At 49.1% G+C, this 12,104-nt stretch overlaps 8 protein-coding genes; 5 read left to right on the forward strand and 3 right to left on the reverse strand.

Moving 5' to 3' along the window:
• The window catches only part of GSTUM_00001592001 (uncharacterized protein), a 4,607-nt gene extending 3,049 nt beyond the window's left edge, over positions 1-1,558 (forward strand). Inside the window, exons 3-4 of the mRNA XM_002835695.2 lie at positions 1-818; positions 880-1,558. The exon at positions 1-818 is cut by the window's left edge and continues 1,014 nt beyond it. Coding sequence (XP_002835741.1) covers positions 1-116 — 116 coding nt within the window. The 3' untranslated portion in view covers positions 117-818; positions 880-1,558.
• A 713-nt stretch (positions 1,559-2,271) lies between these two features.
• Positions 2,272-3,045, forward strand: GSTUM_00001593001 (uncharacterized protein; the record flags this gene model as incomplete). XM_002835696.2 has 2 exons in its annotated part: positions 2,272-2,299; positions 2,335-3,045. The coding sequence occupies 2 exons, from the start codon at positions 2,272-2,274 to the stop codon at positions 2,889-2,891; spliced, it is 585 nt and encodes a 194-aa protein (XP_002835742.1). The 3' UTR covers positions 2,892-3,045.
• Positions 3,046-3,053: 8 nt separating this feature from the next.
• GSTUM_00001594001 (uncharacterized protein) lies at positions 3,054-3,560 on the forward strand (the record flags this gene model as incomplete). The annotated part of the gene is made up of 5 exons (XM_002835697.1): positions 3,054-3,175; positions 3,246-3,280; positions 3,331-3,363; positions 3,393-3,403; positions 3,471-3,560. 5 exons carry the CDS (start codon positions 3,054-3,056, stop codon positions 3,558-3,560), a joined length of 291 nt encoding a protein of 96 aa, XP_002835743.1.
• Positions 3,561-4,058: 498 nt separating this feature from the next.
• On the reverse strand, positions 4,059-5,019 carry GSTUM_00001595001 (uncharacterized protein; the record flags this gene model as incomplete). XM_002835698.2 has 4 exons in its annotated part: positions 4,059-4,494; positions 4,546-4,622; positions 4,699-4,775; positions 4,874-5,019. 4 exons carry the CDS (start codon positions 5,017-5,019, stop codon positions 4,234-4,236), a joined length of 561 nt encoding a protein of 186 aa, XP_002835744.1. The 3' UTR covers positions 4,059-4,233.
• An 864-nt stretch (positions 5,020-5,883) lies between these two features.
• GSTUM_00001596001 (uncharacterized protein) lies at positions 5,884-7,571 on the forward strand (the record flags this gene model as incomplete). XM_002835699.2 has 3 exons in its annotated part: positions 5,884-6,219; positions 6,297-6,445; positions 6,495-7,571. The coding sequence occupies exons 1-3, from the start codon at positions 6,024-6,026 to the stop codon at positions 7,569-7,571; spliced, it is 1,422 nt and encodes a 473-aa protein (XP_002835745.1). The 5' UTR covers positions 5,884-6,023.
• Positions 7,572-7,691: 120 nt separating this feature from the next.
• GSTUM_00001597001 (uncharacterized protein) lies at positions 7,692-8,328 on the reverse strand (the record flags this gene model as incomplete). XM_002835700.2 has 3 exons in its annotated part: positions 7,692-7,939; positions 8,003-8,098; positions 8,170-8,328. 3 exons carry the CDS (start codon positions 8,326-8,328, stop codon positions 7,754-7,756), a joined length of 441 nt encoding a protein of 146 aa, XP_002835746.1. The 3' UTR covers positions 7,692-7,753.
• A 6-nt stretch (positions 8,329-8,334) lies between these two features.
• On the reverse strand, positions 8,335-8,597 carry GSTUM_00001598001 (uncharacterized protein; the record flags this gene model as incomplete). Its single annotated transcript, XM_002835701.1, has 3 exons — positions 8,335-8,343; positions 8,420-8,478; positions 8,537-8,597. 3 exons carry the CDS (start codon positions 8,595-8,597, stop codon positions 8,335-8,337), a joined length of 129 nt encoding a protein of 42 aa, XP_002835747.1.
• A 265-nt stretch (positions 8,598-8,862) lies between these two features.
• On the forward strand, positions 8,863-11,757 carry GSTUM_00001599001 (uncharacterized protein). XM_002835702.2 has 4 exons: positions 8,863-9,522; positions 9,608-9,719; positions 9,844-10,846; positions 10,920-11,757. The coding sequence occupies exons 1-4, from the start codon at positions 9,496-9,498 to the stop codon at positions 11,104-11,106; spliced, it is 1,329 nt and encodes a 442-aa protein (XP_002835748.1). The 5' UTR covers positions 8,863-9,495; the 3' UTR covers positions 11,107-11,757.
• The last annotated feature ends 347 nt before the right edge of the window (positions 11,758-12,104 follow it).

Genomic DNA, 12,104 nt, shown 5'->3' on the forward strand with positions numbered 1-12,104 from the left:
ACAGCAACAACAGGCATTTGTTCCTCAACAGACTGGAATTGGCTTCCGGAGCACTAATATCCCAAGCCCTCCACCGATGCCTGGTCAATTCGGAATGCAGCAGCCAAATGCAATAAATACATTCAACACCATGAATCAACCAACAAGCCAGCTTCTCCAAGGCAGACAGAGGCCACTTGCACCTGCTATCACAAGCACTACTAGGAGCAATCTCTCCATCCCGCCGCCTCCTGCAAGGCCGGTTTCTGCTCCACAGAACTTTACAACGCCAAACAGTGCTCCAAACCCACTTACCCCCTCGTTCACCGGCATCCAACAACCCGTGAATTACAGCTCGAACCAGGCACAACAGTTCCCGTTCCAGTCACACGTTGGAGGAGTGCCAAGTTCTTTGTCAATGCAACCAACCGGTTCTACGTTTTCTACTCTGGGTACTGGTTTCTCAGTGCCAACGATTGGTATGAGCGGCCAACCCCTAAATACTGGAATTCAGCAGCCTATGCCACAACATCCACCTGTGCCAGCGTTCCAAGCACCAATCATTTCGCAGCCAACTGGCGCACTGCTGATTCGGCAGTATGGCATTCCGCAGCAGCAGCAGACTAGTTTCCAATCTTCAATAAATACTCAGCCGACTGGGAGAGGGTTTGGCGTCAATTCAGTTTTGCCGCCCGCATTAATTCCCCAACCCACTGGCCTGCAACCCGCAACTACCCTTGTGCCACAAAAGACGGGTCCCCCACCGGCTGTGAAGTTTGGAGTAGACGCGAAGAAATTGACGCCACAACCAACTGGAAGGGCAAACTTGAGCAAAGCTAGTACGTATCTCTTACTATCTAGGAATGTTGTTCCTTTTGCTAACCCATCTGAATTATACAGCCCCAGAAAATCCATTCGGATTTTAACCTTCTGTTCATGCTAACTAGGGTAGCAAATCGGAGGAGGTAGAGGGTAAAGGGTAGAGATGGAGTGTTCGGTTTCATTGGGTTATTTTTTCCCCCTTCCTTCTCTTTCTCCCCTATTAGCTCCCTAAATCATCCATTACTCTTACCGCCATCGGCATAATGTGAGTTTGTGTCGTGCAGGGAAAAGCTAAAGCAGAACCAAAATGGACACCGAGTCAACACTATTTCACTGAGCAGTCTTTCTCCCCCTCTCTCCTCCCTCGCGCGGTATATATACGCCACTCTAGTTCGTCGCGTCTTATCGTATCGTATAATTTTTATATATTCCTTCCTCTTTCTCCTTCTATTTTGGTATCATATCCTTGCGGACACCCCCTTTTCCTGTATTGTACGTTAAACCTAGCGGTTGACAAGATTTTTTTCTTTCTCGTTCCTTGGGCATTGATTGGGTTGCTGTTGTATTGTTCTCTTTTTATTCGCCCGTGTCGGAGGCCCCTGTTGTATATCCACGGTACGATGCCGTATGGTAGGATGCGGTATGGATGGTAGCGCTGCACATGTCTGTCTGGTATTTTCTTTCCCTCTAACTTAGCCTTCTCATTCCGTTGCATTCTACTTTTAATGAAAACATAGACGATCATAGCCCCCCACCACCCTCGAGTGATAACTAGTGATCCTTAACCGAAGTAAACAAGTGATAATAGCACAAATTGTAGCCTATTCATTCTATCAGGCTAGAAAAGAAAGAGCGAAGAAAAGGAAAACATCTCTATTATATAATAATAAGCATGGAACTTCTAGGATGTCCCGAATGGAATAACCCACTACCACTTCGTTTATTATCGGATAGCAATATCCCGGATATTTAGCGACGTAAGTGAATTTTGAAAATGTTTGCTACAGTGCCCCAGACCAAAACTTCCCACGTTTACAAGAGAGCCCATGAGAATGTCTCAACAGCGGGGAGTGGACCGGGGAGGGGGTTTGTTACTCCCGAGGTTTGACGAGTACAGCCGGGCAAAACTTCTTTGCTCCTACACTACCGATACACATACCACCACTTGCGCGACTGTGATGGGTACCACGGGGAAAGACTAGATTTCCGGGAATAGCCCGAAGCCTCTAGGGGATGATATGATAGCATGATAGCCTCGGGAAGCCCGCTTGCTATTGAATTATTCCTTCCTTTTCTTTTCCTTTCTCCTTTTTGAATCGATAGGATACAGGAAGAGTTCTTGGCTTGAATATACTTTTCCGAGAGGGGTTTGTAACATAGGTATAAAATTGTCATATCATAGCCAATTGTGGGAGCACTCGATGTTCTCAGCAGGAAGAGCGGGGTTATGTTGGGGATGATGTCTTGAGCATGAGTATCCAGCTCTATATACCCCCCCGTTTCGATATAAAACTAACAGATACCACAATACAGCTCTTCAACTACGCCAAAGCCAACAAATTCGCCATCTCCGCCGTTGCCAGTCCTCCCCCCCGACCCCCTCAACCGTCGCGGCAGCCCTGGAAGCCGCCAGGGACGCCCACTCCCCAGTAACCCTACAAACCTCCCAAGGCGGTGCCGCCTACTTCGCCAGCAAAGGCGTACCAAACAGCAACCAAACAGCCAGCATATCCGGCGCCATTGCAGCAGTGCGCTACATCCGGGCGATCGCGCCCGCCTACCAAATCCCGGTAATCCTACACACAGACCACTGCGCAGCGAAGCTCCTCCCCTGGCTGGACGGGATGGTATCGGCGGACGAGGCGTACTTCGCCGAGCAGGGGGAGCCGCTTTTCAGCTCGCACATGATCGACCTGAGCGAGGAAGACAAGGACTTCAACATCGCCACCACGAAGGAGTACCTGCCCCGCCCGGCGCCGATGAAGCAATGGTTGGAAATGGAGATCAGGATCACCGGATGTGAGGAGGATGGCGTCGATAACACCGGCGTGGATAATAGTGCGCTATATACGCAGCCCGAGGATATCTAGGAGGTGTACTGTACAGCACATTGATGCCCGTCTCTCCGTACTTTTCCATCGCAGCCGGGTTCGGGAATGTGTATGGGGTTTACAAGCCCGGCAACGTGAGGCTGCACCCAGAGCTACTCGGGAGGCATCAGGAATTCCCAAAGCGGAAGATTGGAGGGGGAGATGGGGAGGACAAGCGACTATTTTGGTCTTCCACGGTGGATCCGGGAGTATGATATTAAGGCTGGGTTTGAAACAGCTATTGGGCACGGGGTTGTTAAGGTTATTTTGGATACCGACCTTCAGTATGCCCTTCTCCACCAAGAAACGTAGAAAGGGGGAGGGGGAGCTAATACAAGGTATGATATCTTATAGATACGCACACTTAACCGGTATCCGTGATTTTGTTCGTACGTTTCCAATTCCCTTCCTATACGTACTGGATACTAACGATCCACAGTCAGCAAGAAAGACTACATAATGCAGCAAGTCGGTAATCTAGAAAGTGATGACAAGCCCAAGAAATACTTCGAGTTAGCCCCCACCTTCCCCTCCTGCCTACCTGACTTATAGAATTAACGTGATATGATACCTGAATAGTCCCGCGTCTGGGTCCGTGAAGGCGAAAAGACCATGTCTACCCGTGTGAAGGAGGTTCTCCATGACTTCAACACTGCGAATCAGCTCTAAATTGGGAGCAAGGAAATGGGCCAGTTGGTGGAAGTGCTATCCTTTCTCTCCGGGAGCTCCGGGGGCTCTTCTGTGAATCAATTTTTGTTGGAAATTGAGGAAGACGGACAGGATAAAACCGGTAGTAGTTGCAACGGTAATGACTGAAAGGTGGGTTTTACGCAGTGGATAGAGTTGGCTCTGATGGTAATGAGGGAACTTTGTATTGCGTGTGTGAACAATAGAGAAAGAGGAGTGAGGAGAGTTTCGTACAAGAGGTGTGGAGTAGAGTTGGTTGACTTCTTGAGAAAGAAAGAAAAGAAAAGAATGAAGGGAAATGGGGGGGTGAAAACCTTTCACTGCTTACGCGTCCTCATATGAGAGGTACGCACACCACCGTAGTTTCCAGCTACGGGTACTTAACTGCCATTTTCAACAATTTTCCGTGTTTCAAATTCTCGTGACTAGTCCTCGTTGAGCACTCAGAAGTAGCTATACGACCTGCTTCCGCGCTGTACGTCAAGCTTCACCATTCTGTGAAATTCGTTTGCAAACCGGCCAGAACCACGCCTAGAGCAACATCGTGTCATAGCCCTCTATCATAAAGTACAGTAGCATAATCACCCCCCCCCCTCTCCACCCTATCATACAAAGCAACCCCCCCCCTTTCCCCTTTTTCCCTCTCACCAATCCCTTATTTCGCAGCCTCTTTCTTCCCCCCCGGCCTCTCCACCCCCGGAAACTTAACCCCCTTCGTGAGCCCCACAGCCCCCCACGTCAGTCTGCCCACATGCGGCTGAACATTCCAATGAAACGACAGGGTAACATTGTCGCGGCCGGCGAACTTCCCAGTAATATCATTGATGCTGTACTTTGCGCGCTCGTTCTTCAAGATCAGCTTCGAAGCAGAGCGGGATGGAAGGATAGTGTCCCAGATCACGATTTCGTTATCAGTCTAGACAAGTCAATATGAGAGCACCGACGACGGGAGAAAGGGGGGACAAACATATTTAGACCCCGGATACGTCGCAGACACGTATGCGAATACCTGCTTTGTATTCCAGTTGAAGAGGGAGGAGAGGTCTATTTTGTTTACCCATCGCAATCAGTCCACTTATACCCCGAGGAAGCGCGCTCGCGCAGAGCAAGGTAAACTAACCAGCCTCCAAATCGAAATACAAAACCGCATACTCCTGCACTTTCGATGTGTAGTATTGGTGCGCCCTTCCTTTAGCACTATATATATATCCTCAGGATTTCACATCAGCACCCACCCATCCGTCCGCCCCAGATAGAGGGGGAGAGGGGGGGAATGAAGGGGGGGGATACGGTACATCTTAACGTTGTTCGTCCCTATAACATCCACGTTCACATCCGCGGGATACAGCAGCGAAGACAGGGCAACCAGACCTGCCACAAAGAATGCCACTGTGGTCAAGAAGCCGAAGACATTCTGGGCTCGGACTAGTGTTGAATGCATTTCTTTTTTTTCTCTTTTATTTCCCCCACAATTTATTATACACTTCGTTCGTTTCGGTTCGGTTCGTTGCTGCGGGTAGGGTAGGAGAGCTGATGGTGGTAGTGGTGGTGCTTCGATAGCTCTCTCTCTCTCTAAAAAAAAAGGCTTTGCTTTTGCTTTGCTTGATCGGTTGAGGCCAGAATGCGTGTTTGGTGAAACCTAACCCTGATGGGGTAAACCCCAAATACTGTACGAGTACTAGTATCGTACCTGAGGTTCTATGATATGACAACTACGGTACCAGTACTTGTATCATACCTGCAATAGAACATTGCGGATGTTATCATGTCTCGAGTAATCTTCGGCGCAATTTATGCACTACCGTACTGCGTTCATGGACTTTGACTCAACTACCGTTAACCTAGGGACGAGTGCCAATAAACTGGATATACAAAATTTCCACTCTCCACCATCACCAGTAGACTACCATCACTACGATCAGTTCCGTATTTTACGTGGCAATCGGCCAGAAAACATGCACTGAGAGGATTCCCTGAACGCCAAGGGTTACCCGGCCAACCAACCCTAAACAGGAACAAGCTATCAAACCGGTATGATACTGGTAGTCATGCTGGCACTGTCTGCAGTGTTCCCTTTTCACAATGCCAGTAGTCTAGAGCATTTGAAGCCTCACACAGTTTCCTAGGCCGTATGGTACTGTAACATACGGAGGGGGAGAGGGATCCACTTGTAATAAATGCTACTGTAGACTACGGTATCACCCCCACACCAAGACAATTGCACTCCCCTAGGAGGAGGAGGGGGAGCATAGGGAAGAGGAAACGTAGCCGCTCTTTTCCACACAGTCCACCCCACTTGTTTACTCGTACACGCCCCAAAATACCCTTATTCTCTCATACTGGTATGATAAAATAAGATAAAAAGGGGGGTGTAGACTATAAAGCATCATTCCCCATCCAGCCACTCCCGCTCCCTTTCCTTTCCAAGCAGACGAAGGCGCAAAAATGTCCACCACCCTACGCAAGAACCGTATCGTAGTCTTCAGCGGCGGCAGCGCAGCAAACAACCTTATAGACGTCTTCAGGCACCTTTGTAAAGACTCACGCCCTCTGGATTTTATCCTTCCCATATCCGATAACGGTGGCAGCACGTCTGAGATATTGCGGGTGTGCGGGGGGCCGGGAATTGGTGATGTTCGGAGTTAGTTTCTTCCGACCCGTTCCCTTCCTTTCCCACCCTGTATTACAGTACATCTGGGTTAATCTAGGATTGGTTAGGTCGTCTGATAAGACTCGTTCCGGAAGATACGGATGGAGAGCGCGGCGCTATCCGGAACCTCCTGAATTACAGACTGCCCGCTGATCCCGGTGGGGCGCGATTGGAATGGTACGGGATTGTAGAGGGGACGCACGCTCTTTGGGAGGGGGTGAGCCATTTCCTCCTCTCCCCACCTTCCCATCCTCTAACACCACCAGATCCCCTCCGAAAAACGCGAACTCCTCCGCTCCTTCTTCAACCATCTAAACCTCGAACTCCTAAAGCGCCAACGCCCAACAGCCCACTTCAACTTCCACAGCGCCTCAACGGGAAACCTGTTCTTGACTGGCGCCCGCTTCTTTACGGGCTCCTTCGAGTCGGCGATATACCTCTTCCACTCGATAACCGGCGTACCATCAAACATCTGCGTCATCCCGGCAATCAATTCTAACCACGCGCACCACATAGCTGCAGGTCTCGCAGATGGGTCCGTTATTATCGGGCAGAACGAGATCTCGCACCCGAGCGCTTCGTCTGCTTCGCTGCTCTCGCCGGAAGATACTCCTGCAGGGTCCGAGGCGGGTGGCAGTGGTTCTGACAACGAGGGGGAAGAGGAAGGGGGGGATAATTTACCCGGATCGTTGGCGTCGCTGAGAAGTCAGAATATTGTGTTTTCAAAGGGACACGAAGATAATGAGGAATTGTCGGATAGGATTGAGAGGATTTGGTATATAAATTTGTACGGGGAGGAGATAAGGCCTCCGGCGAACCCAAAGGTTGTTAGTTCTTTGGGGTCAGCCGGGGCGGTGATCTACAGCATTGGGAGTTTGTACACAAGTCTTATGCCTTGCCTTGTGCTCCGGAATATTGGTAAGGCATTGGCGGGGAGTGGGAGGAACACGCCCAAGATATTGCTACTGAATGGGTCGCATGATCGGGAGACAGGGCCAGATCATGAGGAGTTTACGGCTACGGATTTTGTGAGGGCTATTGTACGGGGGTGTACCTCTTCCATGGGGGAGAAGGAAGGTGGGGAGATTGGATGGAACAGGTTCGTTACGCATCTCGTCTATCTGGAAGGCAATGGGGCTCCTGTTGTGGATACAGCCGAGTTGAAGAGGACGGGGATAGAGTGTATGAGGGTCTATGGGAGGAAGAATCCCGACGGAGAAGGAAGGGGGATGTTGTATGATCCTACGGCTCTTGCTCAGACCCTTGAGACGATTCTGGCTGCGAGAACCAAGGGGGCCGACGTCAGGAGGATGACCGTAGGCGCATATGGGAGGTCGCTATAATATCCGCTATCAGATTAGACATCAGATTTATAGAATTTGCCAGATACACTCCCAATAACAGAATGGATCATCGACATCACACAATCCGAGATCACCGGTCGTATATCGCTCGCGGCACAATTTTCTTTGTAGAGAGCGATCAAATATCCGGTCGGAGGTGCCGATGCCCTTAACCTAAACTTCTATGCCATAATGATCCACAGACGCAACACCGTAACCCAACCGTATTTTGCAACTTTTGTAGCAGGAGAAAAAAAAGTATCCAATTTTTTATTTTGGTATTGGCTTCGTTTAGTCGAAGAGGCCGAAACCCATGTCCTCCTCGGACTCCTATGGAATTCATTAGCAAACTGCCTCCTAACCATAGCCTGAAGGAGAGTGCTATGAACCTCCTTCTCCTCTTCCTTCTCCTCCTCCTTGGTCTCGGCAACCGCACCACCGGAAGCAGCTGCTCCACCAGAGGCAGCACCACCACCTGAACCACCAGTTGGAACAGAGGCAAGCTTGGTAGAGCCCTCGGCGATCAACTGGGATTTGAAAGAAAAAGGTCAGCCCCAATTCAGTGAAAAAATCGGCAATAATTTCATGTGTGGCGGACTTCGTTGATATCCTTTCCTTCAAGCTCCTTCAGAAGAGTAGACAGACGCTCCTCATCAGCGTCAATACCAGCAGCGCCCAGAACACCTTTGATGTCGTCAGCAGAAGGAGAGTCGTTTCCGGCAAGGCCGAGAAGGAGGTAGGCTGCGAGGTGCTTCATTTTGGTTTATTTGTTCTGTGGGGATAAAACCAATTATAAGATCGTTTGCTCCGGAGAGAAATTGTCACAAAAATCCAAGGTGTGCACTCACAAGGGGGGGTTGCTGAACAAGAGAAACAATCAAATTTAACCGCGTTGGACCGGAGAAAGCTCTTCGTTGTTCGAAAGGGAGGTCGTTGATGGTTGTTGGTTGTAGGGGGAGCTTTACTCTCCTCGATTTTCATGGTGGGGGGAGAATTGTGTGAGTGGCTAACTGGTGTGACTTGCATTGCAGGGAGAATCAGGGCAAACGAAAGTTGGACATGGGCCACAGGTGCCACAGGGTAAAAGTAAACTCAACCCTTAGCCCTAAAACACAATAAACATGAACCGATGTGGCTATACGATCATAAAATGTGGCTTTTCGGCGGTGCTCTTGGCAAGGAAAGCCTGCGCGTCTCTGTCTCCGATGATTATTTTTCACTATCGACAGACTTAAGGATCGAGCACTCTTTTCCTATTTCTTTGTGACTCTAATCTCGCTCCGTTTTCTTTCTTTCTACATCTCCGCTGTCAAATGCCATTTTGACCGGCTCGCGTTTACCCTCTTCCTCTTCCACGCAGTCTCTCCACCAAGTCTTCGTCGTGTCCGTTCTCCTCTCAAACTTTGCACTTACCCGTCGGTTTTGTGGTCGCCTTCACCTTTTTTTTCTCTTCCAAAACTGCTCTCTCCCTCTCTTTCTCCATTCTTCCCCCTTCCCTTCGATCAAGCTCCTCCCCCACTTTTTCACATACTCGCTCCCTTTCTTTAGACACATTTTCCTAGTTCAGTCCCGAGTTCGCGATTTAAAAAAAATTTACCCTTACTTTACGCCCAACTCATCTCTTTCCTTCCAACAGCTCCCTCTCCCCGTTACCTCACCGTCACCATCTGCTATCGACGCTCGTTGTCGTCAGCCACACGGAAACCCTGCTCCCCAGCGTTTTTTTGTCAACCCTCAACCATCATCCCCCCATTCATAATTAGTCCCTTTGCACGTTAAATATTTCAGTCTCCCACCACCTCGTTGCCCATATCAATAATACCTCTTCCTTCCACTCACGACCACGACCACTGCCACACTCCAACCGACAAGCGATATCCGGCGAACGACCACTGCGGTCGATATAAAGCAGTACCCCTTCAAAATGGTGTTCAACGACTCTAATCCTTCGGTACTTTCTCCAATTTTTCCCTCCTCCTTTCTGTTACTTCTCGCTAGATTTGTTGCTAAATTTCTGTTTTTACGGGATAATGCAGTTCAGCATCTCCAGCATCCTAAGTCGCTACGACTCCTCTGCCACCGCCACCACGCCATCCACAATCTCCAAACCGCTTCCTACGAAGAAACTGGTTAATAATGCAAGGCCAAGTATGTTTTCATTCTCCCTTGTAATTCTTATTTCTTCGTGCGATTTCGACTCCAGTTCTTTGCTTGCGTTGTTTAAGCCAACCTATTGACGCCCCTACTGACACTTCATGTCCACCTTTGACAGATGGTACTGGCTCCGGTCCAATCACCTCCACCACCACATCACCACCCCGATCCTCCCTATCGTCTACGTCCAAGTCCGCTGCATCGCAAATGTCTCGAGATACCACAACAAAAGTGGTAACTTCATCCAAGCCGGACATCAACTCTATCAAAAGGCGCAAGACCGAAGAAGTTCCAAAAAGTTCATTGGAGTTATTGAAGGAGAGGAAGGAGTTACTTCAACGCAAAAGCGGGGGGGTGACTACTAGCACCTCAACTGCTGTGTCCAATTCTACCAGCAAAGTTGCCCCTCCGAGACTGTCGACTGGTGCTGCGACTGCCAGGCCCGGCTCTGGAATCAGGACAGCAGGAACCGCCAAACCTGTGGCTGAAGCCCCGAAACCGATGTCTTACCGTGAGAGGATGGCAGCTGCCTTGCAAGCTGGAGCAGAAAAAAAACCGGCTGCAGGAACTATCACCCATAAAGCTCGACCTTTAGTGAAGGAAAAGAAGGCCTGGCAGTTGAAATTGGAAGGGCAGGGTGAAGGGAAAGGAGCGGATACTATGGCCGGTAGGAATAGTAAAAGTCCAGGCGTTTCCGGGGGGGAAAAGGCGGCTTCCACCTCAAAAAAGACGGCTGATATTGCCAAACCGGTGACGAAAAAATCGTCTAATGGAGCGAATGGTTCCGCCAATGGGGTTGGAAGTGCAAATGGTGCAAATGGGCGAAAATCTTCTATCGGGAATGGTGTCATGTCTTCGTTGAAGGGCAAAGATAAGGACAGGGGCAAACACTTGGAAGCCGGTATGAAGAGGAAGCGCGAAAGTCCTCCGCCAAAATCCGGATACTCTAGCTACTCAAGAAACAAATATTCCACCAACCACAAACGATATGGATATGGGCCCCCCCGGCCAGATTCGTATGAAGAAGACGATCCCGATGATGATTTCGTGGTTAATGATGAGGATGATGAAGACGATGCATATGGCAGGGGTGGTGGCTATGGCGGCTTTGCAAAGAAGAAGTATGTCGGATTTAGTCCGCTAGCTGTGTTATTATTTACAATTCAAATCACTCACAAGCTAACCAATCTATAGATATTCATACATTGATTACGATTCAGCCAGTGACATGGAAGCTACCGGGGCAGATGTATTGGAAGAGGAAGAACGCAGTCGTCGTGTCGCCGCCAAAGAGGATGCTGCGCAAGAGAAATTTGAAAGAGAGCTGGCTGCCAAAAAAGCAGCCCTCAAGAAGAAGGGTGTCCTCACGAAGAAGAAGTAATTGCGATTTCAAGGGCTTTCCAACGTTTCGAACATTCCCCGTATCACTATCACTCCCACTTTCATTTCCTGTAATATTCTTAGGCCTTTGTCGAAGTTCATTAGGTACATCTCCTGTTAGGCGATCCTTTCGCACCTAATCCCTAGCTAAAAACAGGTTTCCTGCTAAATTTTTTTTTTTTCATCTCTGGTGTTTGGAGAGGTCGCTTCTTTTTTCGTTCACTTTTCTCATTCTCCTTTCTCTCTTCTTTTTTCTAGAAAGAGGCCTTTGTAATGGGCAATTTTTCCTTTGTGGCTTCTTAGTTGTCACTACATGCTACCTATCTACCTACCTACCCTTTTTCTACGCTCAAATCAGGGCTTTTTTGTTCTGAGCTATAACGCTTTTTTCTCCCTCCCTACATTCTGTTGTATCAAATTTCTTCGGGCTTTTCTCTTGGTAGCGGTCATCTTGCGCCGGCGTTGTTCACGGACTTCTCTCCCATTTTCATCACCCTACTTATTTATTCTCAGCTACGGAACACACTGCTGCCTGACTGTTCACCCCTCTCTTTTGTCTCTGGATGTTTTCTTGTTTGCTGGTTGGAGTATGGTTGCGTCCTAGAGTAGTTGACTTTGAAGGTGAAATGGTATGATATCCGTTTTTCCCAAATCGCTGGTTGACATTTGGGGATCCTCAAATACCCGGACGATGGATGGATGGATAGAGCTGTGCGTAGCTCCGGTCTCTTCGGGTCAACGTGTTCACGTACGTACGCATGTATATATAGCTAGACGCACCGCAATTTCAATGAGATGATCGCAGATGTACGGATGTCCAGTAAGTCGTGCATAAATACGGGTGGCAACCGCCCTGGATGTATGATACTATAGTTGTCGCATCCTGTCAAATACTGCATGTATCATACTCGTACAGGAAGGCTAGCGGCGAAATAATTGAGTGCAACTCACTATGCGCCGCAGAGTAAAGCCGTCATCCGGATAGCGCAAAGCTTCGGG

The sequence above is a fragment of the Tuber melanosporum genome (genome assembly GCF_000151645.1).
Source record: "Tuber melanosporum whole genome shotgun sequence assembly, scaffold_113, strain Mel28".
In the NCBI taxonomy this organism is placed as follows: domain Eukaryota; kingdom Fungi; phylum Ascomycota; class Pezizomycetes; order Pezizales; family Tuberaceae; genus Tuber; species Tuber melanosporum.

Coding starts and splice junctions, on each gene's coding strand:
- GSTUM_00001599001 (XM_002835702.2), top strand. CDS start 9,496: ATGGTGTTCAACGACTCTAATCCTTCG. Junction 9,523..9,607: donor TCAACGACTCTAATCCTTCG/GTACTTTCTCCA, acceptor GGGATAATGCAG/TTCAGCATCTCCAGCATCCT. Junction 9,720..9,843: donor GGTTAATAATGCAAGGCCAA/GTATGTTTTCAT, acceptor CACCTTTGACAG/ATGGTACTGGCTCCGGTCCA.